Below are 26,414 nucleotides of genomic sequence, written 5' to 3'. Positions count from 1 at the left end.
ATTCCTGTAGCCACATATTGAAAATGATGAAATTAGTTGCAGTTAAAGAAAGAACTTGAAAAGTAGACTAAAATAGATTACTAAATGAGAAAAGAAAGGGGCAGAAGAGTAAATTGTTCTGAATAAATGGAAAGCAAATATATATATTTATACATAGTTTTTTTTCAGAAAGGAAGAAGGGAAGGGCTTTTACCTTTCACTTTATAGCTTTTTGTACTTTTTTGAATTTCCTAACCATGTAATAGACATTTCTTTCTTAAAGCCAGCCACAGTGACTCACACTTGTAATCCCAGCCACTGAGGAGGCTGAGGTGGGAGGATTACTTGAGGCCAGAAGTTTGAGACTAGCCTGAGCAACATAGTGAGGCCCTATCTCTTAAATAAATAAATAAAAACACTTCCTTTCTAAGATAAAAAGAATAAATGGGCTACCTGGGTCACAGAATTATGGGCTTTTTAGATGTTATTTTCATATTCTTTCTGTAGTATAGAAAATCTAATAAATAAAAGTAAAATTAGGCTAAATCAATAGATAAATTTACTTTCTTTTTATAAGCAAATGTGCAGTTGATACCTATCTAGTATTAAAGGTTTATTTGTAGAACAGTTGAGAGAGAAGGTAATTTAACCCTTCTGTAACCAACCTGTGAGTTGCACTTCATATAGGACCTTAGAATACTAAGTATTTGAGAAGAATTGTGGCTCAGGAATTATCAGGAGCTATATGAGGTTAGTGGGTTTGATCGGGGAACCTTTCACATTCTTTTTAGAATTCCACTGGCTGCTAAGGCGTTTGAATTCCTATGGAACTGATTTCTATTACAAATGTTATTAAAACTTGATGTGGCATCTCTCACTCATTTTTTCTCCTGATATTGCTTCTCCCACTATTTTCAAATCTAAAGCTGCTCTGCTTTAATATAATGAACCAGGACCTGCTTTGCTTTCTGACTTTTGGAACAGATTAGACTACATAGGATTCATGATGGATCAAATAAAAGAGTTACTGAATAAGAAATAAGACATTTGGAAGGCTAAGATGCATGGACTTTATTCTGTAGCCAGTAGGATCTCTGTATCAGTTTAGGGATTTTTTTTTTTTTAATTTATGAGTACAGAATTTCTTAATGATTTTAACAAATTGGGGATTTTCTTTTCTCTAACCTATCGGGAACATAGAAGTGAAGAGCTGCTGATACTAGACCAGCAACTTAAAGATGTCAGGGCCTGAGTCTCTGTTGTTCCCTCAGCCTTTCCCTCCTGGTAGCCTCCTGGTTTCCAGATAGATGCTCTGCCTTAAGCATCACATCGACATTCAAAGCAGGAAGAAAAGGAGAGGTGAAGAGCAAATAAATTCACACACCAGAGTCTGCTGTGCCTTAAGGACCATTCCCACAAACCACACCTAACCACTTCAGTCTTCAAAGTTTTGGCCAGATCTGTGTCCAGTGGCCAATCAGGGTTCTGTTAGAAAAGAAGCATCAAGGCCGGGCACAGTGGCTCACGCCTGTAATCCCATGACTGTGGAAGTCTGAGGTGCGAGGATCACCTGGGGTGAGGAGTTCAAGACCAGCTTTACCAAGATGGTGAAACCCCGTCTCTACTAAAAATTCAAAAATTAGCCAGGCATGGTGGCACGCGCCTGTAGTCCCAGCTACTCGGGGGGCTAAGGCGGGAGAATCACTTGAATCCAGGAGGCAGAGGTTGCAGTGAATCAAGATCACAGCACTGCGCTCCAGCCTGGGTGACATATTAAGACTCCGTCTCAAAAAATAAATAAATAAATAAATAAAGCATTAAAGAGTTGATATTTATTGGGTAACCAGCATGGAATGGAATGATATAGCCCCTTCCCTATGCAAACTTGTAGTATGCATCTCCAAGAGAGAAATGTTACATCAAGTATTCCCCATTATGTTTTGGTTTTGTTTTATTTTAATGTAGAACACATTTTTTTGTTTTGCCTCTCATGGGACTCAGTATTTAGAAATTTTGGAAGCATACATTCTGAAAATGATACAAGATAGAATGAAATCAAATGCTAAATAGCGTGGGACGGATTGCATTGGAGTGCAGTAAAAGTCAGAGAAAGAAATGTGATGGTGGTAGGAATAGCTTAAAAAGATTTCATGGGAAAGGGACTTGAGTTGGACTATGATGGATCGAGTTGTACTATAAATGGATTGAATTCTACATGTTACTACATGGTATATACACGTCATTATACATTTATGAAAACCAGTAGAAAGTGCATCGTCAAGCGTGGCCCCTCATGTAAACTATGGACTTTGGGTGATGATGGCGTGTCAGTGTCAGCTCATCAGTGGTAACCGGTGGACCACTCTGGTGTGGGATGTTGATGGTGGGATAGGCGGTGGGGGCGCAGGGCTGCAACAGCATATGAAACTCTGTACTTTCTGCTCAATTGTGCTGTAAGCCTAAAACTGCTCTAAGAAAGAAAAAGAGATGAGATGTAAATAGTTGCAAAGATGATGAGGCTGGTGTTCTAGTGAGGGAAAAAAGAACACAGTCACAGATACAGAAATGACTGCAGCACAGGACAGCATGGGGAGAATGCGTTGGCCCATAATTTTAGACAACCTTTAAGTTAAATGTTCAGTGGTTACTTGAGTTGGAATAAACGTTCCGAACCTACCATATCATTCCTATTAAATTTTACAAAGTTTACATAAGAAATTTAAAATATTTTAATATTTTCTACAGAGGAGAGATGATTAATTTTTGATATTCGACAGCAGTGTATATGTGTATTTATTTCACTGATTAAACTCAGTTAACTAATACTCATAGGATTAAAATTACATGCAAATTTATTTACAAAACTGATATTTAAAACTGAGTCCCCTGTTTAGAACTATTTTTAAGTATTGTACATTTTCTACTTAGATAACTGTACTTTGTAAGTATGAAAGCTTTTCTATTTTATGGCCAATAGTAATCATTTTGTAAAATACTGGCATTAGCCATTTTAGTTTTCCTTAAAGTAAATCATTATCCTATTAAAGTAAAAACACCCTCTTTTCAGTTCGTTGTTTTAATTAAGCAAAGTATAATAAAGTTGAGTTCAATTATTTTTCTTTTCCACATTATTTAAATAGTTTCTTCTAATTACACATTGATTTTAATTGAATTGGGTCTAATTTGATAAACTCCGTTTCCAGCTGTTAAAATATAGATGGGTAACTACAATCTCTGATTTACCATTTCTCCGTGTGACTGGAAAACTTTAATATGGTTAGACTTTGCCCTCCCTTTTGTGTACTTTGCCCTGTACTTTGCTTAGTCGTAAACATTATTCACGTTGTGGGGCAGGGATAATGCTTGTAGAGTAGCTAGCTAGCATTGTGACTGGTGGTAAGTCACCAATGGAGATGAAAAGGCTTGCCTTTTAATCTGATTTATATTAACGCAAGGGGAAAATACATCATTTTCTCTTCTATTTTTAGTGTTGCCATCTGGCTGAAGGAAGGTTTTTGTTTTATTTATTTACTTATTTTTTAGATAAAAGCCTTTTTGGTTGAATTTAAAGTGTGTAATGTTTATTCCTGTCAGCGCAATGTGTCAGAAAGCATTTGTGATGTGAATCGAGGAGCTGCTTTTAGTGGTAAACGAAAGAGCTTAGTGGGTGATTCCCCCCAGTTCCCACAAGATATATGGAACATGTGCTTTTCTGAAATATCCTTTTCCTCATGTTTAGCTAGGGTGGATAATTTTTTGGCTATATAACAGATTATCAAAATAAATTTATTAACTGCTTGGGAAAGAGTTGGGGTTTACAAATTTCCCAAAGTTGAGATGCTTGTCTGATGTTACCAGCAGAGGCTGTAATGTTCACATGCTTTCTTTCCTCCATGCAGTATAAGCAGTAACAGCTTGAGTGTCCCTTATCTGAAATGTTTGGAAATGGAAGGGTTTCAGATTTCAGGTTTTTGGGTTAGTGATGCTCGACCTGTATTCTGTTGTGTTTGCAGAGTGTCACTCTAATTCCTGAGATTCTCACTGTAGGTGAGACTGAGCGCTCCTTTCTATGAAGTGGGGTCAAAACATCCATTTGATTTTGAGTCTTGCCTAATATAATGTTGAAATCATCCTAGAATAACATGAGATATTTTTTCTCTTCTGATGTGAGGTGTTTAGCACACTACCCAGCACATATGTGACACTGAACAAATGCTTGATGAAGGATGCAAGAGAGGAATGGTTGTGTGCCTTGTGGAACACTGTGACAAAAGTCCAGAAATAAAAAATATTAATGATAAGATGATTAGTAAAAAGAAAAAGAATACATTTTCTTATTTTTTGATGACTGCTAAGATTGTAGAGAAAGGGTGACAAAAAGAGTTCTCAGATCAAGGTCACGTCTACTTCACATCAGAAGAGAAAAAATATCTCATGTTATTCTGGAGATTATAAGGCTGAAGGGCATGACCCCTGCCCTGAGGTTGCTCTGGTCAAGTGGAAAATTATCATAGATCTGCACCTGGCCAGATATCAATGACTGAATGCCGATGTTCCATTTATTTGGAGACTGTTTAAGCTCAGAATATGATGACTATGACTAGACATCAGCTCCTTGAAGGAAAATGGCCCAGTCCTATCCCTTAGGAATATTTTGGTAACCTATTTTGATAGAATTATCTTTTGCTGTTATATACATGATCTTTCCTATCACATGTTAGGTTTTTTATTTCAGAAAATGTTGATTGTGTCACTATTTTATTTATTTATTTATTTATTTATTTATTTATTCTTTGAGACAGAGTCTCGCTCTGTCACCCAGGGTGGAGTGCAGTGGCGGGATCTCGGATCACTGCAATCGCCACTTCCTGGGTTCAAGCGATTCTCCTGCCTCAGCCTCCCGAGTAGCTGGATTAATTAGAGGCGTGCACCACCACGCCTGGCTAATTTTCGTATGCTTAGTAGGGACGAGGTTTCACCATGTTGACCAGGCTGATCTCAAACTCCTGACCTCAGGTGATCTGCCCACCTCAGCCTCCCAAAGTGCTGGGATTGCAGGTGTGAGCCACCACGCCCAGCCTATGTCAGTATTTTTTATAATCTCATGCATAGACCTTGACAGTTCAATCCAACTGCCTCAACTTCTCTTTGGAAGTGGTTCAATATAAATTATTAACAAAGACCTATGTGTCTCTGTTCCATTCTTCAAGTCTTAGTGCAGTTATAGAAATAAGGAGTGATACCTGTGGAAGATTCTGTCCCTATGTGTCATATAACTATACACCATGTTGGACTGTATTTATAAAATCAATGTCTTTTGTTGGGTTTGTACTATCTCTTTATTGAACAAATTTATTTCCTTTTGGTTTAATATCATTTTCTATCATGGTCATACATCTTAAGGTTTTTTCCATTATGACGAGATGGAGAAATCAGAAAGTGACTTTCAGTCATTGTCATTGCTGAATGAGCTACTCCAAATTGTAAAGCCTCCACATTCTTACTATGCTCTGCTGAAGTCTACCATAGCCACCAAATCCTAACTTTGTGTTCTGTATAGATGTGTGAAATGCAAGAAAACGAAGATCTTAATTGAATTGTTTCTGTCAGCAGAATAGGGAGAGTGCTGTGTATAACTCAAATATGTATCATTATCAGATGATCCTATTTAGTTTTTTATGTTTTGTCAACAAGAATTGAGCAATAGAGTGAATAAATGGTTCATCACTGTTATTTCTGTTTCAAAATGTCAGTCAGATTGAATGTGGCTGGATGTTGCACCATACCATGAAATGGGTTTATTCTGGTGTGTATAGAAGAGCAAATGAGACTGCACTATTTTTGACATTGACAGTTACTTAAATTGCCATGACACAATACCTGTAGGCATGCCCCATGAAGCAGCTGCTTCCCCATTAAGTGAGGGTCTACAAAAGATTAATAACACCAATCAGTTTCCCATATTTTATCTTCTTCACTCCCTGCAAAATGACCTTCAAAAATATGCCCTACCTATTTCCCAACAGGCCCATTTCCTTATCTGGCCTGCCAGCTGCTCATCCTCCCAGGAGTTTGTGGCTGGAGTCCCATTTCCGGTGGAGGGTCCCTATATGGTGCTGCGTGAGCTGTCCTTGGCTTCTTCTAGGGTGACCACACTGACTCTACTCTTCCCCTACTTCTTGTTTCTTCAGGGACAGACATAAGTTTCACCATATTCATGTTACTTTTTACCACGTAATGGTCAAATACTTATCTCTTGGTACACGATATGGGTAAGTGGAAGAACCTGACTAGTTACTAAATTCTATAGAAGGCAGAGTTCTTAGCATGTCTGTTTTTGTCTGATTTCCTTTTATTGTTTTCTTTAAGATGAGATCCTTTTTAAATTCATTTCCAGCAGGCTTGTTAGACTTCACTTTCCATTTACACAGAATCCACTGAAGCTAAAGTAGTTCACAGCTGGAAGTTCCATGTGATATATACTTCAGTGACTTTCCATTGCCTTCACGAGAAAGTCCACACTCTCAGAATTCAAAGAGACATTGACCTTAGCCAGTTTCTCTTGTCATATTTTCAACTGCCTCCCTTCCTAAACCTGCTGTTCTGACCAGACAGTCCTGATTGTCTCTCCTGCCTCTTTGCCTTGGTAGTTTTGCTCGTGCTCCATCCCAGTGAGGGAACTTCTCCACATTATTCTTCACTTATCTGGATGCTTTCTGGTCTGCAAGCTCTTTGCCCAGGGACTGCTGTGCCTTGTGGCTCCTTCTTCCACTCCAAATTCCTGTAACACTATCTATATCATTTATTTGGTTATTAAACCTCTGTGGGTTTATGGATTTTTTAGAAAATTGAATCGATCTATTGTTGCAGTTTCATGAATGTGCACACTGTCTCTCCTCCAAAGGATGATAAGCATCTTGAAAGCAGATAGTATGTCATATAACCTTTGTATGCTCACTGCGTAGCACAGTGTCTGGCCCATGGAGGTATTGTAAATGTTGAAAAAATTACTTAATTCCTTAAAATTACTTAACATTTCTGAGCCTGGTGGTTCTGTTGATTGTGACAAAGAGACTGACATTAGGGGGTTGGCTTTTTTGTGAGGACATTCAAATGATAGCAGAAATACATGAGCAGATATTCCCTAGAGGTTGAAGACGGGAACTTTGTTGAGAGCACATATTTATAAATGCACACTCGACAGTGACTGATGTACAGATAGTATTTCAGGCCATACTGGGAGATGATTTTTGAAGAGAGGAGATAGTATTGGAGGAATCAGAAGCTCCAGAATACAGTGTAACCTAGAAACATAGGACAAGAAAAGGAAAAAGAAGTGGTAGAAGGAGATACATTATACCCCTAATAATATTACTTCCAGCATCGAGCTCAAGATGTCCCATGGAGTAGTGTACTGTTCGAATAAATGCAAGTAGGAAGAAAACTGAGGTAGTGTGGGAAATGAAATCCAGGTTTGTCTTATGCTAACTCCCATAAGCTTTGATCATTGCTTCCCAACTTCACTTATAATTATGAGGAATTTAAACTAAGGAGAAATTCTCCATTATGTGGAATAATCAGGAATGTCATTAGGAGTGTTGCTGTTGCTTTATTTCCTTCTTGTTCTAATGCAAATTTTATAAATCACATTGGATAAAACACTTCATACCTATGATTCGAGTGTTACAATACTCCTGGCAGGTATATTTGAATAAATAGATGTAAGGAATAAATATACATAAATATATACAAAATAATAAGGACAGCAGTCTCAGGCCTGATATGGTAACTCTTTTCTATACAGATTTATTTAAACTATTAGATTGAAACATAAAAGTTGTTAAATTTTAACCATTTTTTACTACATAAAAGGCTATTTCATGTGGTTCAACCTCTAGTTCTGTGTTCTAGGTCACTCCCCCAAAGCTGTGTCCTCACAAGTCTATGTCCACAAAGGGGCTGTATGCCCACAAAGTCCAGTTGAAGACTGTAGCAGAGAAGCATGCATGCAGTAGTTCCTCCTTATCCATGATTTCGCTTTTTGAGGTTTCAGTTACGGTCAGTTGTACTCCAAAAATATTAAATGGAAAACTTCAGAAATAAACAGTTCATAAATTTTATGCTGTTCTGAGTAGTGTGATGAAATCTCGTGCCCTCCTGCTCTGTCCAGCCTGAGATGTGAATCATTCCTTTGTCCAGTGGATCCACACTGTAGTCGCTGCACACCTGTCAGTCACATAGGAGCTGTCTCAGTAGATCCAAAAAACATAGCGTATGTATGGTCAGGGACTACCCACAAATTCAGGCATCCACGGGGGGTCTTGGGAACCTAGTATTCCTCCATGGATAAGGGACTATACAGAGCTGGGAACTGAGTTTAAGCTTTTGCTGTTTCACAGCCCACATTCCAGATTTTATTAAAAAGAGTGACTGAAATACATTATCCTTGTGGATGTCAAGTCCCCATATTATTCAGTGAGATTTAAACTCAGGATGGTGCAAAGGTTATAGTCAGACGTGTCTCAGAGCAAGTATTTTGACTAAATTGACAGGTCATTTGTTGGACCAGTTATTTTGAGCAGTTGAGAGAAGACTGTATTGGACCATACAGCCAGAAGTAGAAACAAAGCCGTGAGAACACCAAGGCCTTTGTGGGAAGACATTGGAAGGAATCAGTGAGTGGTAGACGATGTGGATTGCACAGGCACATTGCAGCACTTACTGGAGCTGCAGAATTTTCACTAGATGAAGGCTCCAAATGTCTGATGCCTCTATATTTTGTTTTAGAGTATGTCGGAAAGAGAGTTCCAGACCACCAGGGTGCTTGTTTGTATCCTTCCTCTTGTCTTTACCTCAACACTCACATGTGACACTAATGGAATACAGCTTTCAAGCTAGCAGGATAATCAGTAAAGATTTCATAAGGCTAGCAAAGACTTACTGAGCATCGTAGTATATGGCTTAATTTTCTTTTTTTTTTTTTTTAATGAAAGAACAGAGATTCAAATAAATAATACTGGAAAGTCACCTAGTCATTTCAATTTTTTTTTCCATGAGAACTTTTATAAGGGTATATACAATCCTATCTTCTAGTTAATGAGGATTTTCAGGTTTTTAAATTTTGGAAATCAGAAAATGAATAAATTCCTGTTGTCATTGTGTTCTTAAGTAGTGAAATCCCGTGCACTTTGTTTAAAAAAAACAAAAAACTCCCAGCTGGGCGTGGTGGGTCACGCCTGTAATCCCAGCACTTTGGGAGGCCGAGGCAGGCAGATCACCTGAGGTTGGGAGTTCGAGACCAGCCTGACAAATATGGAGAAACCCCGTCTCTATTAAAAATACAAAAAAATTATCCAGGCGTGGTGGCGCATGCCTGTAATCCCAGCTACTTGGGAGCTGAGGCAGAAGAACTGCTTGAACCCGGGAGGCGGGGGTTGCCGGTGAGCCAAGATCACGCCATTGCACTCCAGCCTGGGCAACAAGAGCGAAACTGTCTCAAAAAACAAAACAAAAAAACAAAAAAAAAACACAACTCTCTGTTTTATTTTTCCCATTGTTACTGAGGTTTTTTTTTTTTTTAAAGGCTCAGATTTACTTAATATAATGAAAGACATCACATCTTAGAAAACTGTCATCTCCCCCAAACCCTGAATCAGAAGGACTAATTACCTCTTCCCAAACCAGGCCATACCCTAAACATCATATCAATAAGTTCATCCTACCTGAGAGCACCAGGAGGTATAACTGTGGCTGAGCTGAAAACCTCTGGAAACAGCGGCTGACCCAGACCTTCCTGCCACTTTAGTCACTTGCCCTCAGGACCCCGTCACCAAGTTAACATAGGTTTGCTTTCTCTCAAATCCCTGAGGAACTAGAAGGCCAGTTTCCTGAAGAGAGCTAAAAATACTTTCTACCATTTATCGTGCCTTGCTGTGGGCCAGGCAATGAACTACCTTTCTGTACGTTATCTCGTTTAATTTTTACAGCTCTGAAAGTAGATGTTTTCCCCATTTACAGATGGGGAAATTAAGACTTAGAGATGTTAAGTGACATGCTGAGGATTCAGCTAGTAAATGGCAGAACCAGGTTTGCTGACTCCAAAACACACTCAAACCTGCATGGGTGCTATGGGTATGGGATGCCCAGGACTCCACAGAAAAGCATAGAAGCTGGGAGAAAGGGCCTTGAATACTTGTTAAACACCTTCTATGTGCCAAGTCTTATGGTAGATTTTTAACATGTGTCTTCTCAGTTAATCTTTCAACAATTCTGTGAGTTAGGCAGTATTATTACCCCATGTGACCTACTCAGAGAGGCCAAATAACTTTCTCGCCACTCAACTGGTTATGTACCAAGTCTCACTTTTGAACCCAGGTCTGTCTGTGTCTTTTGCTGTTACAATGTTCACCAAAGAAGTTTTTGAAGAAATACAGACTCTTAAACCATTGAAGAAGAAAAAGACTGATATGAAAGCAGAGAGATGGCCTGAAAACTTTAGAAATACATCCAACCTAACAGTTAGGAATTAGCAATATATAATCTTAGACCAAACAGCCTGACAATTTTCAAAAAATTATTTTTATTTTACAAAATTTAACCTATTACTAATCCAAATGGCTTAATGGAAAATAAAATAACATAAAATAAAATTAACCTATCAATTTTATATGAGCACAGAAAAATTTAAAATGGATTTTATATTTGTCTCATGGTGAATATGACTCAGAAGGTCTTCTGGGATGGCAATGAATTCCCAACATGCAGACGATAATGAAGTGGGCAGATAGGCCTCTGATGTTCGCCTAGAATGGATCCAATAAAAGTTAGATGTAGATAAATTAGAGTTAACGTAACCAGAACTCCTGTTTAATTGATTTTTTTTAATTTGAATTTCAGCATAATAAAGCAAACTACAGCCTCCCTCCAGCACCCCACCCCCAAAAGCATTTATCAGGGCTTATTCAGAAAAGTGACTTGTACTGAACATACGTTGAAGTCTTTTCGATTTCCATGGTCTGCTGTTACATAATATTCAGTTAGGGTTGATGTTTGTTGTCAGGACCTGGGGCTACTGCAGAGACTCAGTGACCCCAAAGAAAGATTAAATGATGTTGAATATACCAAAGCAAGAAAGAAATTAATCCATTTGAAATATATTCTAAGCCAATGGTGCTTTGTAAGAACTCAGATCCAAGACTTTAGACTCCAGTCGTGCTTCCACGTGGTTGCTTTATGTGCAAACTGGTGCAGCCGTGGGAAAGGCCCTTCATGGCCCCTTGAACATGCCACTTCTATAAGATGGGTCACTCAAGCTGAGGTTGTTGATTTTTTATGTGTTCTTCCTACTCCTTGAGGGCACGGGTTGTAACTACTTCATCTTTTCATTTCCTTAATCTAGCCTAAGAACCTGGTACATAGGTTAACAGTAAATGTCGAATACTTAAATGTTTCTGAAGAAATTTTAAGAAACTAAATGTGTCTTTTCTCTTTTGTCTCATTTCTGTAGCACCCGACAGCTACAAAGTGCAAGATAAGAAAAATGCCTCCAGCCGCCCTGCCTCTGCAATTTCAGGACAAAATAACAACCACTCAGGAAATAAACCAGGTATGATGCATTGCATTAACTGTGGGAAAATAAAGGTTATCTTTTATGCCCTAAAGGCATGCTGATGATTATAAAGGTTTAATTTGTTTAAATTCTAGTTTCCAGAAAACTAGAATTTAGGAGAGCTTGGTTTCAGTCCTGCCACCAAACACACACTCCTACTGGATTGTATGATATTAAGTCAGAGAACCTCTCAAAGCCAAGCCTTGGTTTTCTCTCTTTAAAATGTAGATTCAAACACACGACCTGCTTACCTCTCAGAGTCATTTTGACAATCAATGAGATGGTGTATGTGGATGCACTCATTTAATGTCAAGCAGCTTAAAGGGGTAATAATTTTACTATTCTGTTTCAAATGATAGGACACAATTTTTTATACCTGTATGTCCAACAAGCATTATTGCGTATCTCTTTTGTGACTTTTTCAAAAACTATTTCAAGAAATCTTTACACATAGCAAAGCTTGTATAGAATTATGGTTTTGTTTCCTATTCCTTGCAATGATTATATGCCTACAGAGTAATTTCATTTAATAACCTCTGATTCATAGTCTCTTTCATTCAGTGATACAAAGAAGCAAGCAGTCTGTAAATATAATACAAACAATTGAACCAACAGTGCAGTTGCTTCCGGTTATCCAATAACCATTGCGTGGCCTGTGGGAGGAATGAATGTACAGTATGATAACAGGAGACAATCAAAGGAAAGGAAAGCAAGCCGAATACCCCACGAGGTTCTTGGAAACCTACTTCATGCTGCATCCAGGACTGAAGTCACTCAAGCACAGTGACACAGTGAATCAGTGAGAATAAAGATGGAAATAACTGAGTCTAACCTTATAGAGAACATTCTAGCGTGTTTAGTTTTGTGAATTTTTTTTTTTTCATGTGGAAAAGGTCTTGAACACAACAGATAAATCTGGTTTGTCATTTAGAGGAAAGACAATAACAAGTATTGTTGAAAATACTGCTTAAGCTGCCATTAGTGGAAAATGATGTGCAGTCTCAGAGGAGTTTTAATTACCAAGCAGAGATTTCCTTAGTCAGTCAACCTGCCTTTTCATTGAGTCATTTATCCATCCATCTAGCCATCCACCTTCCAGCTACCATCTAATGTTTACTGAGTTCTTCTATGCCGAAGAAGCATGAGAGATGTACTGTATGAGCAAACAACATGAACCCTGTCCCCATGCAGCTTATTCTAGTGAACCTTTATTTTTGTATTCAAGTGTGTCTCTGTGGAAGTAGAAATTCTTTAGCATGAAAATCACATTTGTTGGCAGAAGTGGACCTGGTAGCTGAGTTCCCCTGGCCTCCTGGTGCTGCGCTGAGGTTATGGCCCACTTCGCGGCCGGGCTGGGCGCGCAGGGCAAGCGGGTGGTGTTGGTCACGTCAGGCAGCACCAAGGTCCCTCTGGAAGCATGGCCGGCTCTTCTGCGATGTTTTACCTGGCGCGGCCCTGTCAGATTTCTATGTTCCTGGCTCTGAAATGCCTGAACACAAGATCCAGTCATCTGGGGGCCCACTGCAGATAACAATGAAGATGGTGCCAAAAATACTTTCTTCTTTGACTAAAGATTGTGCTCCCCAAAGCGTTTATAATTTCCTTTAAGTTGGAGACTGACCCCTCCATTGTAATTAATCGAGCTCAGAAGGCTTTGGAAGTTTATCAGCATCAAGTGGTGGTGGCTAATATCCTTGAGTCACAACAGTCCTTTGCAGTTATTGTAACCAGACACTCAGAAACCAAGTTATAGCTATCAGAGGAAGAAATAGAAAAATACATAGAGATAGAAGAGAAGATAGTGGATAATCCTCAGTCTTGACACACAGCTTTAATATGTGACAAAAACTGAAGTAAAAAGCCATTACAGGATCAAAAATTGTCCAGGGCTCTTACAGATGGTGAAAACTTTAATAAAACTTTTGCTTTCCTATGGACAGAGAAAATGAAGGAAAGGGAAAAGGCAGTGGTGCGCAGGCAAATATGCTTTGTTATTCGTCTTTTAATGACATGTGATACACTCACCTGAATGTCATCTTGATTTTGAAATTGAACCCTAGAACTGTTTCTCACCTTTAAAAATAAGAGCTTATTGGGAAATATATATTACTTAAGGTACACATGGGGGCCTGAATATCAGCCTTCTTTATACTATAAAAAGAGGATTATGGATGCATGAATGGTCATGCTTTGGAAATCAAATATTTGTTGAGTGCCCACTGTGTGTCAGGCCCTGTGCTGAGCCACGAGAATTAAAAAGATGAATAAATGTGTTTCAAAAAAATAAAATAAAATCACATTTGTAATACAATGAGAATTTAACATAGCTTAGTTGTTGGTGCTGTATTTCTCTGGTTCTCCCCATCCACCACTGCTTCTAATTTCTACCATTCTTTTACTGTGCAGCTTATACTTTTATATCCTGATAACTCATTTATTCATCTAGTGTTAGCATCATGAAAGTACTAGGAATATATTATTAAAAGACATAATCTCTACCCTCCAGTTGACAGTATGATGGATAAACCAATATATGAATAGATCATTCTAACACAGAACCACCAGTGTGACGAGAGATTGCACACAGTGTATAGAGATCAGAAGCCAGAAAAATCTCTTCCACCCTTATTGGCCATCTCCTTATATATAGTCATTTGATTTATATTGCTAAAGTCAAGTTAAATAGGGAGACATTTCACTTCTGATTGTGTCTTTTTGAGCATCCCTGTGTCTGTTTTCTTGTATATACAGATAAGCCAAGCTATATAAAAGGCTCTTGATTTAGTAACCACCATGTCATTATTTTCCTGAGTCTCCTCAAAGGACAATATGAGTTATGTGTTGGAGGGCTGGCCTTGAGTAACACCTTTTAATTTTTGTGGGATACGGGTCATAGGAATGTCTGTCTAAAGCATTTTGTTGATTTTCATTTTCTAGAACTTGAAAAAAAAAAGTTCATTATATATTTTGGGATATTTTAGGTATTGTCCTAACCAGGTATGGGCATCCTGACTGAATGATTTCTGAGAATCCCTTTTAATCTAGTAAGTTTTAGCTAAATGTCCTTTCCTCTTTTACCTTCTGATACTTAAACTCATTAGAAGGCTCCAGAACATCTCTTTGATGTAGAACACATTTATCCACATTCAAGTTGTGACTTTTATATTTAAAACACATTATGACTGGCCAGGTGCCGGTGGCTCATGCCTGTAATCCCAGCAATTTGGGAGGCCAAAGCGGGTGGATCTCCTGAGGCCAGGAGTTCGAGACCAACCTGGCCAACATGGTGAAACCCCGTCTGTAATAAAGATACAAAAATTAGCCAGGCATGGTAGTGCACGCCCATAACCCCAGCTACTCAGGAGGCTGAGGCAGGAGAATCACTTGAAGCCAGGAGGCAGAGGTTGCAGTGAGCCGAGATCCGCCACTATACTCTAGCCTGGGCAACAGAGCGAGACTCTGTCTCAAAAAACAAACAAACAAACAAACAAACCACATTACAGAAGTCCCTCGTGGTGTTTTAGAACTATGAGCACACTATGTTTTGTGTTATCCTGGAACGACCATTGCTCTCAAATGTGAATACTTGAACCCAGACCAAAACAGACAGTTTGTAAAGTTACAGATCTGTCCACGTCTGCTAGTTCCTGAAGAAGTGGGAGATGGTTCTTCAGAACTCCAGCTGCCTTCAAGTGATTAATAGTTTGACTTCCTTAGAAAACTGCGTGTTTTCATGGACCTGAGAAAAGCAGATACCCAAATTCATTAAAAATCCTTCTGAATTCCTATCCCTTTGCTGCCCCCCAACACAAGTCTTTAAAAGAGCCACTGAAACTTTATTCTGCCTTACTGTTTATAAGTAATTTGCCCTCATAGAGGAGTGTGTGACTTAGGAGCTTCCAGCCCTTCTCTGATGCCACACGGTGCAATTGTAATGACTGTAGCTGCCATGGTGCGTGGATGGCCACAGGACTGAGTTAGAAATCGGGTTTTATGCCCTCGCTCTGACACATATCCGTGCTGTCTTCATTAGTCATATCTATTTCTCTGAGTTTTTTCATTTGAAAAAGAGGCATAATAACTCTTCATTGAATAAATAAATGCTTAGCTAACTCCTAGTGTTATTGGGAAGAATAAAGTGATAATATGTGAAAGTGCTTCATAAAGTACAAATTGCTGACAGAAATACAGAAGTATTTACTGTAGAAACAGTAGTTGTTACATATGAGTCAAGGCCTAGTGAGTTCTTGAAAAAGCCTTGTCAACTTTGAGAGCTCTTTAGTAGCATGACCATACTCTCAGATGTGTGTAAGGCAATCCAGGTTTATGCATGTTATCAAACAGAGAATTTTAATGGCACTCCCTTTCACCCTTAACAGTGCCCCAGGTTAGATGTCACCCCACACTTGAAACATCATAGGTAGGAGGTTGAATGTGGAGTGCAACTGCAATCTTAATTAAGCCTAAGTTCTATTCCTCTTAAACCCTTTTTCCTTGTGAGAATCAGTAACTTAATTTTATTCTAACCATATTAGATCCATTGGGAAACAATGTGGAATATACATTATTTTATTTTATTTCAAGACAGGGTCTCACTCCGTCGCCCAGGCTGGAGTGCAGTGGTGTAATCAGGGCTCACTGTAGCCTAGATCTCCCAGCCTCAAGCGATCCTGTCACCTCAGCCTCCTGAGTAGCTGGGACCACAAGCATGTGCCATCACTCCTGGCTAATTTTTTTTATTTTTGGTGGAGATGAGGTCTCCCTTTTTCAAATAGGCCTGGGCTGGTCTCAAACTCCTGGACTCAAGCAATCCTCCTGCCTTGGCCTCCCAAAGTGTTGGGATTACAGGAGTGAGCCACTGTGCCTGACCTATATATAATTTTTTTTTTTTTTGAGACGTAGTCTCGTCCTGTCACCCATGCTGGAGTGCAGTGGTGCGATCTTGGCTCAATGCAACCTCCGCCTCCCAGGTTCAAGTGATTCTCCTGCCTCAGCCTCCCAAGTAGCTTGGATAACTGGCATGCACCACTGTGCCTGGCTAACTTTTGTATTTTTAGTAGAGACAGGGTTTCGCCATGTTGCCCAGGCTGGTCTTGAACTCCTGACCTCAAGTGATTCGCCTGCCTTGGCCTCCCAAAGTGCTGGGATTACAGGTGTGAGTCACCGCGCCTGGCTGACCTATACATAATTTTAAAGTATTTTCTATAGCTTACTTTTGTTTCAGGGGAAAATAAGTGGGGGTGGAAACGAGAAAGAAGGCAATGAATTATAGGAAATTCACTATTTACTGGAATTATTTAATTGTATTTTTTTGAAAACCTACCTTTAAAGATAAATTTTTATCAGTTTTTAGTTATTAAAACTAAAATTTAAACTTCTAGCGTTTAAATAGTTTACTCTGTTATCAGGTACAAGATTGTTCTTAGTTTTCCCCATTGGTGCATCTTAATAAAAGTTTAAAGGCTCTGAGGGTTAGCTAAGGTTGTTCGTTGTTTGTTCATTCATTCATTCAACAAATACTTATTGAATATCCTTTTCTACCACATACAGCCCGAGGCATTGAGAATGCAGCAGGGAAGAAAACAGACAAGTCTCTGTTCCTCCCCAGCCCCATGCACAGCCATCTTTAACCTGCCACAGGTGTTAATGACATTCTAGCACCCAAGAGACTTTCATATTAATGGGAACAGAGGGATAGAAACAACCTACACTAAATAACTTTTTCACTCTACAATTCAATATTTTCTAACGCCAGGTTTCCAAATCAAGCAAAATCATCTAGTGTATCACAACCACTATGCATCTTGAGCTTCAAAAATGTTACATTTCTTTACTTCCTCAAATCTGTTTCCAGAGAGATAGTAATTATTTCAGCACTAATGTTGATGGACAGCCAGGAACTACTGCAGTCCTAAGCATTGGCCTTATTTACAGCCTTATTTTTAATTGTATAAAAGTTTGGTTTTTTACATATTATCTTACCAAACAGGATGCAGTTTGTTACATGCGAAGAGTATAATTTTCATATGAAATGATAGCATAGAAATCAGGGAAAAACTAGCACTTCTTCAACTATTTTCAGAATATACATTCAAAAGGCACTTCACAGGGGGAAGCATTACGTTGCACAATCGGGCATTGCCTCATTACTGCAGGAGCACCGGTTATTACTATGACTTGGGGCTGTCAGAGTTGGTGTGGGTTGTCAGGAGTGGCATGTGTCCCATGTGTTATTAAAGCCTTCTTTTCAAAATTTTGTATGAAATTTGGCATGTACTTGAAAGTAAGCTAGACATGGCACATACTTAATATTGAAATATTGTCTAACAGAATTTGTCAGTGGAATTTTAAAAGTAATTAAACTATTTTACAGACTTTCCATAATGTGCTCATATGGCTTTTACAAAGTTGATTTTCAACTTTTATAATTAAATAAAAGTTTTTATGAGGCTGGGTGCGGCAGTTTATGCCTGTAATCCCAGCACTGTGGGAGGCTGAGGCAGGAGGATTGCTTGAAGTCAGGAGTTCAAGACCAGGCTTAGCAACATAGTGAGAGCCCATCTCTACAAAAAAAATTTTTTTAATTAGCCGAGATCGGGCATGGTGGCTCACGCTTGTAATCCCAGCACTTTGGGAGGCTGGTGGATCATCTGAGGTCAGGAGTTTGAGACCAGCCTGACCAACATGGTGAAACCCTGTCTGTACTAAAAATACAATAGCTGGGCCTGGTGGCGCATGCCTGTCATCTCAGCTACTTGGGAGGCTGAGGCAGGAGAATCGCTTAAACCCAGGAGGCAGAGGTTGCAGTGAGCTGAGATCACGCCACTGCACTCCAGCCTGGGCAGCAAGAGCGAGGAAACTCTGTCTCAAAAAAAAAAAAAAAAAAAAAAAAAAAAATTAGCTGATTGTGGTTGTGCACACCTGTAGTCTCAGCTACTTGGTAGGCTGAGGTAAGGGGATGGCTTGAGCCAGGGAGATTGAGGCTGCAGTGAGCCATGATCGTACCACTGCACTCCAGCCTGGGTGACACAGCAAGATCCTGTTTAAAAAAAAAAAAGTTTTTCATGAGTGAGTAAACCTCATATTATTTAAGGAGTATTAAAGTGATAAGTAATTGTTAAAGGTCTTTCTTTTAACTTCATCTTGACTTTTATCCCGAGTTCTTTCTTTAAAATGCCATTTTACTACGGCCACCATTTTCTTTCTGCAAAACAAATGATAGCAAGAACTTCCTGTGGATAGCCCTTAATAAATTGCCTGAGAGGGTCGTCATGTCCACTTCCATTTTCTTGTTTCCAAATTAAACCTTTTAGGGCCAGGAGCCATATTTTCCTACATAAAAAATATGTGGAAGTACATAAATGATTAGGAAATCTGAAAAATATTTATCATTGTGGGCTATTGAGGAGTCCATTTAACCAATTTTTAAGAACCATCCCCTAGTCTTGTTCATCATCCACACTGCCTGGTTTATGCAGGCTCCTAAGGGGCGTCTTTACTGTTTTTATTTTCTTCAAATGTACAAATTCTGTAAAGTTCAAGAGACATATGGCAGCCTGGGCAACATAGCAAAATCCTGTCTCTACAAAAAATACAAAAATTAGCTGGGTGTGGTTGTGCCACCTGTGGTTTCAGCTACTCAAGAGACTGAGGTGGGAGGATTCACTTGAACCCAGGAGGTCAAGGCTGCAGTAAGCCATGATCGTGCCACAGCACTCCTGCCTGGATGACACGAGACTCTGTCTCAAATGTAAAAAATAAAAAAAAGACATTTGGGATGCAGGCCTTTAAATTTGTTGCCAAAGCACTGCTATTTGTCTCTACTGTATTTTCTTTTCTTTTCTTTTTTTTTTCTGAGACGGTGTCTCGCTCTGTCTCCCAGGCTAGAGTGCAGGGGCATGCAGTCTCGGCTCAACGCAACCTCCACCTCCCGGATTCAAGCGATTCTCCTGCCCCAGCCTCCTGAGTAGCTGGGACTACAGGCATGTGCCACCACACTGGCTAATTTTTGTATTTTTAGTAGAGACAGGGTTTTGCCATGTTGGCCAGGCTGGTCTTGAACTCCTGACCTCAAGTGAACCACCCACCTCCCAAAGTGCTGGAATTAGAGGCATGAGCCACTGCACCCAGCTTGTCTCTACTGTATTATTATAGTAGATTCCCATTTTTAACGCAAGGTTCTAAAAATGTCAATGTCAATTCTTTTTTCTTTTTTTGGAGACAGAGTCTTGCTCTGTTGCCCAGGCTGGAGTGCAATGGTGCGATCTTGGCTCCCTGCAACTTCTGCCTCCCAAGTTCAAGCCGTTCTCCTGCCTCAGCCTCCCAAATGGCTGGGACTACAGGTGCACGCTGCCATACCTGGTTAATTTTTTGTATTTTTTTAGCAGAGACGGTTTCACCGTGTTGCTCAGGCTGGTCTCGAACTCCTCAGCTCAGGCAATCCACCCGCCTCGGCCTCCCAAAGTGCTAGGATTACAGGTGTGAGCCACCGCGCCTGGCCTGTCAACGTCAATTCTACTGTCAATTTAGTAAAGAGAAAAACCTTTTAAGTGTGATTATTATGCCCATTTTTATTATTTTGTTTTAATACGGCAGCAGAGTGAGCCTGTAAACCTAGCCCTCTGCTGCAGAACCCCTCTTCTCCACCCATGTCTCACTCAGAGTATAATGCAAAGTCCTCACCTTAACCATGAGCCCCGTCACTTACTCATCTCACTCTGTTCCAGTCCCTCAGATCTCCCTATTGTTTCTGGAACACATTAGGTACTTGCAACCTCAGGGCCTTTGCACTTACTTTCTATGGAACATCATTATCACAGTGAGGCCTTCCTTGGGCTCCATCTAAAAATTTAAACATCCTTTTCCTGACATGTCATAATCCCCTTCATTTCCTTGTTGTCTCCTTAACCTATATTCTCTGTATTTTTCTCCTTCTTTCATTCTATGTATAGTACTTATTTGTCTTGTTTGTCAGATTTTTTCCCAAGTAGAATGTAAATCCCATGAAATCTCAGGTTTTTGACTTTTTTTGGTGACTGCTGTCTTTTCAGTATACAGAACAGTGCCTAGCACATAGTAGATGTTCAGTGATTTACTGGGACATACACACTACACACTCTACTAACAGTCATTATAATAATGAGAGATAGGTTCTATTGTATCCTCATTTTACAGGTAATAAATCAAAGTACACCTCATAGCTTGAGACTTACAGAGGTGGGTAAGTACCTTGGCCGGCGAGTGACGGGGCAGAAACTGAATGTGTGTCTGTTTGACTCGAGCACTTCACCTCTAACTCTCAAACATTTGTGCAGTATAAAGCTACTTAAGGATTTTGTTGGTCATTAAGGAACAGACTTTTTAAAGCATAAAAATAATAGAAGTTTGGTAGCTTAGGAACACAAAACATCATTTATATTGTTTGATGAAAATAGCCAAAAGGCTATAGTTACGTCATGATTTTACGTTTTCAAATAGAAGAAAAATGCTTAGAAATCCTTAGAAAACTTCTAATAATTGAGTAGATCACTGTAACTCTAGTCACATGTACTTATTGTTGTAAAGTGCAGCAATATATTATTCTTCAGATTTACTGGATATTTATCAATGTGTATTTTTTCTTTTTCTTTTTTTTTTTAATCCACTCTTCATCTCATGTTTTTTTTAATCTCGCTTTCAGACCCTCCGCCTGTGTTACGTGTTGATGACCGGCAGCGGCTGGCCCGGGAGCGACGTGAGGAACGGGAGAAACAGCTAGGTACCCCAGGCCCCATGTCCATGGCCCTGATTTGAATGGATGTCACTATAATACCGTGGTCTCTTGCATACCTTTATGAATTTTACAGACGGATTATGAGGCAGAATTTAGTATGTGATGATAAAATATAAACATAGGGATAAGTTTTAAGTGACAATAAACTCTAGCCTCAGGATTAAGGTCATCCTTTTTTGCAGTCACAGTTTAATGTGGCACTGGAGGGAAAGTATATATGAGTAGAGTGATGGTACAGCTTACATTTTACTACTGAGAAAATGCGAGGACAGTAAACATATTGTTCTTTTTTACATGAAAAGTTATGAGATTATACACTGCCAGGGCACTTAACTGCCTTCTCTGTTAAAATAATGCTGCCATTGAACTTATAGACAGGTGCTACCAGGCTGCTGCCAGGAAAAGCATGTGCTGAGGTGTCTGATTTTTCTCTTATTACCCAAGGCCCTTGTGACATTAGCAACTGCAATATTTGTCATATAATCACTGGCACCTGGATCACAGGACTATCTTAGCAGAAGCTGAGACTAGAGCACTTAGAGATTGTACAGTCATTGTCTTCTAAAACATTGGGCAAGGAAGCAGGTGCCAACCCCTCCTTTACTTTGATGTCCATTTATGTAAACTTGCTAAAACAGGATACTCTCTTGAAATATACCTGAATGATGTACCTTGGAAAAGATTAAATGCCTGGTCAGCATGTGCGTGTACAGAGTGCCTGGGTATTCTGAAACTAGACTGACAGGGTATCAAAATTTTCCCAGGAGATGACCTGTAACTTCTTAAAGTTGTTCTGCATTTTGTAAGAGTTAATGTTTCAAATGGGGACTCTGCCCCTATATCTCATCCCTTTATTATTCTTATTCCAAAGCCCAAATTTGTGAAATGTAGTGGAAGCTGGTTTTCAAAAGTCTTTTGCTATTGTTTACATTCTTTCAACTCAGACTTGTTTCTGTCCCTTGCCATAATGGCCATATGAGGTCATTTCTTTTGCTTCTGAGGTTTTTTAGGCATAGATTTCATTTGCTTACTGGAAGTGAACATGCTCTGCTGTTTTTCTGTGCCTAGGGTTTCCTCCCTGGCCTGACGGGTTCCCTGCAGGCAGGTAGGTTCTTGGGGAGCAGGCTGTCTGTGGTCACCAGGGCTCTCCCTTTCTCCTGTGAATATGCTTATTGCTCCCTACTAAGGTTGCTTTGACAAGCAAACCAGAACTGAGAGAGGATGAAGGCAGAGCTGCTGAAACTGGAAGATAAGTAAAAATAAGAAACTGACTACTGTTTTAGGGTGGCTGTTATTTACACTCTGTTTTCAAGTCCATGTGTATGTCCTTTTCCCCCTCTACCCCATCAGGTCTCACACTTGTAGATCTCTTTAGTTATAGCGTGGATTCATATCTGCTTGAATAGAAGGAGTTCCATAGGTCGGGAGAGCATTCCTTTATGGTTTAAATCACATTGTGAATTAGCTTTTCCATACTTAACTCACACCTTTCCATTTGGGTTTCTTTATCTTAACTAAACAAAGTATTAGTTTTTTGTGGAAAGCATGAATATGCTGCTGGTGAAACAAAAATGACTTTACTTATACTATAAAGGTGTAAGACTTACAGCTTTGAGCTTGCAGTTCTCCCTAAAAGTTGCTTACCTTTGTATATTGAGTGACTAGATTTTTTCTTAACATGTAATGACATATTTCAATTCATATTGATAACACAGGACATGACTCATTAGTTTATATATTCAAACACTGTATGTGCCATATATTGTATTTAAAAGATGACAAAAAGATGAATAAAGGTTGACACCCAGCCCTCTAGAGCTAGGTGTAGTCTAGTGAAAGGCAGATAAACAAGTAGCAACTATTAATGTCACAGTGCAATGCATCCACTGTGAGTGGGTATGCGCCAGGGGCATTGAGAGCCTGTAGAGGTGCCTAAACCAGCCTGGCTCTGCCAGGTGCCACCCAAGTTCCCAACTAAAGGACGAAAGGAGCCTTTCAAAGGGATAGAAGAGCAGGCATTATACAGCAATATGCAAGAACAGGTGGAAAAAAGGCATTTGCTGAGAGACCCAACATGCTTTTCAGATTATTATATGATTATATGTTACATATATTATATCTAGATGATTGTATTATTCTATTATTACAGCTTAACTTTTTTGGTGAGCCAATATATGATATACATAGTTTCTCTCTTCTCTCTCTCTTTCTCTGAAATGGGATCTTGTTATGTTGCCCAGGCTGGACTGCAATAGCTGTTCACAGGTGTGATCACAGTGCACTACAGCCTCGACCTCCGTGGCTCCAGTGATCCTCCTCAGCCTCTTTAGTAGCTGGCATTACAGACTCACGTCACCACACCTGGCATTTTTCTCTTTATTCTTACCCCTGCCATGTTAAATATCATAATTTTTAAAAATTCAATCTCATTTCTTTTTTCAATTGTCAGAGTCATAATTTTAAGGAAAATATATCCATTCTAATTTTTTTCTTTGCATTAATTTTATTTTCTTTACATTTTAGAGCAGTGCCTTTTTGCCAATTTTTTTTTCCATTTAAACCATCATAGTTAGAACTAAGTCTTGAGAGGCTCCCTTCAATCTTCATAAATACAGGAGTGAGCATATATGCAAATATACATGCATATATTATATACAGTTGTAAAAGAGCCGTTTAAAAATCTAATTTCAGCTGTGCCTTAGAGTACGTGAGGATGATTTCTAAAAAATCTTCAGTACCAAAAAAAATCAAAGGGCACACCTGATCAACTGTCTATGAACTGTGCTTTATAGAAGCTATAACAGCAGTGGAAATTTTTTTTAAAAGAAAAAAAGTTTAAAAGCAGACACTTAATATTAAGGAAATCTTTGGACTGTGCTTAATTTGAAAACAAAACAAAAAAAAACAGTTGGTAATGTCAACTCTTACCAACTTTCAAACTTTAAAGTTTTCAAGTTAAAAAAAATCGGACACCATCCCACAAATGCTGGCAAAGTAAAGTTTAAAATGAATAGCCAGGGAGATTGGTTATTTACTGTTGGATGTAGGTTGAAAATAACATTGAAATCATTAAAGATTGTTTTAATCCACGTATTTTAAAAAGCAAGGTAGAGAGAGGGAGAATAAAGGTCTGATTATTTTGTTCTTGGTGGTATGGCATGTTTGTACTATTTTGCAAACAGGAAGGACTTATTAATAACTTTCTGTGGGTTAAATCTCTGAGTCATGCTTTGATGCTTTTATAGTAGGATTATGTCATGTGGCCTGCTTTTTCTGCATTATCCTTCAGTTTTTCACAAAATCAGGCATAATTCTTCATGTATGAGATTATTCTGTCGTTGGGCACTTGTACTCTGAAAGCTTTATTTTTCTTCCTTAAAAGCTTTATACGTAGAAAAGTCTCTAACCACCCTATTCCATCTGATTCTATCCCCTCAAACTCTCTCTCTTGACTTCTGCATCTTTTTCACTATCTCTCTTCTAAGCTTTTATTTTTTGTTTTCCAAGGGTGGGGTGGAGAATCTCATTTGTTCTCACAGGTTCACTCTCCTTTTTAAATATTGATTCCACATTTCTAGCTACTCGGAAGGCAGTAGATGCCTGCCTGTTTCCCGAAACTCTACTTCTGTACAACTAAATTGTTCATTTTCTTTCACTCCAAAACTGACTCATCCTGGTAATTTCTGTGTCCCAATTAATTGCACCAAATGTTTGGTTTTTTTTGGCCCCAACACATTATTTATTTCCGTCATTTTTGATGCTTCTGCTAGAGACCCTAGGTTCTTTCTGACTAGTAGCTTAGCTATTAGATCTTTTGCAGAATAAAACATTCTCTCTTCCTTGGCTGGCCCAATACTGTCCACTGACTGGTCTCCATCCTGGCATATTGGGCCACTTGTAGCTACCCAGTGGTCAGTCTGGACTCAGCCTAGTTCTCTAACTGGAGCTTCAACTATCTACTATCAACTAGCCCAGTAGGTAGGTAGAAGTTGACATACTCTAACCCTGAATCCATTTAGTCAGAAATCTAGCAGACTCTTATTTCAGGTAAGAGTCTATGCCATTGTATTGGCTGCCTCTGCCATTATCCTAGTTGAGGCTAATACATTTACTGCCCTGTTGTTCTTTATACTCCTAGCACTGTATCACAATTAGTGCCAGTCCTTCTGTTTTAAAGGCTTCCTAGAAAATCTCCTTTTAGAAATTTATCATCCTTTCACTATATACTATATCTTGCATAACTATCACATTTTAGTTCACATTCTACTGCTGTTTTATACACTACTGAATTTTTATCTATTTAGACTTTCTATCTCTGGTTTGTATCTCTGGTATGTATTTTAAGCTTCCAAAGAATATGACTGTGGTCTCTAATTTTTTGTATCCCAAAACATGGCACAGTGCTAAGTATAAAACACATAATAAATATTTGCTGATTTTGCTTACTCTACAATCTTCAGTGAAATAATAGCAATAATGATAAACAGTATTTATTGAGCACTAACTATGGGCCAGGCAGTGTTCTAAACACTTCACTATGTATAATCCCATTTAGTAACAAATTAGCACAGTGGTTGTACTTTTTATTGTGTGGGCCTGCCATAATTGGCAAGGTAAAATTTTTAATAGAATGTTACTTACTTTATTTTTAAAATACATTGTGATGAGTTAGCCAAAGGAAGTAACTGAGAGGATCTCAGAAAAATGGAATCGTTAATACACCCTTTTGTTTTTCTGCCCTATTACCCTTTTGTTGTTGTTGTTGTTGTTTTGTTTGTTTTTGTTTTTGTTTTATACAGTCTTGCTCTGTCACTTAGGCAGGAGTGCAGTGGCATGATCTCAGCTCACTGCAACCTCCACCTTCCAGGTTCAAGCAATTCTCGTGCCTCAGCCTCCCGAGTAGCTGGGATTACAGGCATGTGCTACCACGCCCAGCTAATTTTTGTATTTTTAGTAGAGATGGGATTTTGCCATGTTGGTGAGGCTGGTCTGATTTTCCTGGCCTCAAGGGATTTGCCCGCCTTGACCTCCCAAAGTCCTGGGGTTACAGACGTG

General features: G+C 39.0%; 1 protein-coding gene and 1 pseudogene across 8 annotated transcripts in view; both read left to right on the top strand.

Moving 5' to 3' along the window:
* The window catches only part of MAP7 (microtubule associated protein 7), a 210,833-nt gene that overhangs the window by 120,941 nt on the left and 63,478 nt on the right, over positions 1-26,414 (top strand). For all 8 annotated transcript variants that reach the window (XM_055114154.2, XM_055114153.2, XM_034962921.3 and 5 more), the window contains 2 exons: positions 11,486-11,584; positions 21,267-21,344. In XM_055114154.2, the coding sequence (XP_054970129.1) occupies positions 11,486-11,584; positions 21,267-21,344 (177 nt within the window). The remainder of the gene's footprint in view (positions 1-11,485; positions 11,585-21,266; positions 21,345-26,414) is intronic.
* LOC117980713 (phosphopantothenate--cysteine ligase-like) lies at positions 11,615-14,472 on the top strand (annotated as a pseudogene).

This window comes from Pan paniscus, chromosome 5 (assembly GCF_029289425.2).
Source record: "Pan paniscus chromosome 5, NHGRI_mPanPan1-v2.0_pri, whole genome shotgun sequence".
Classification (NCBI taxonomy): Eukaryota; Metazoa; Chordata; class Mammalia; order Primates; family Hominidae; genus Pan; species Pan paniscus.
Note: the sequence above shows the minus strand (reverse complement) of the source record. Positions and strands in the feature narration are given on the sequence as shown.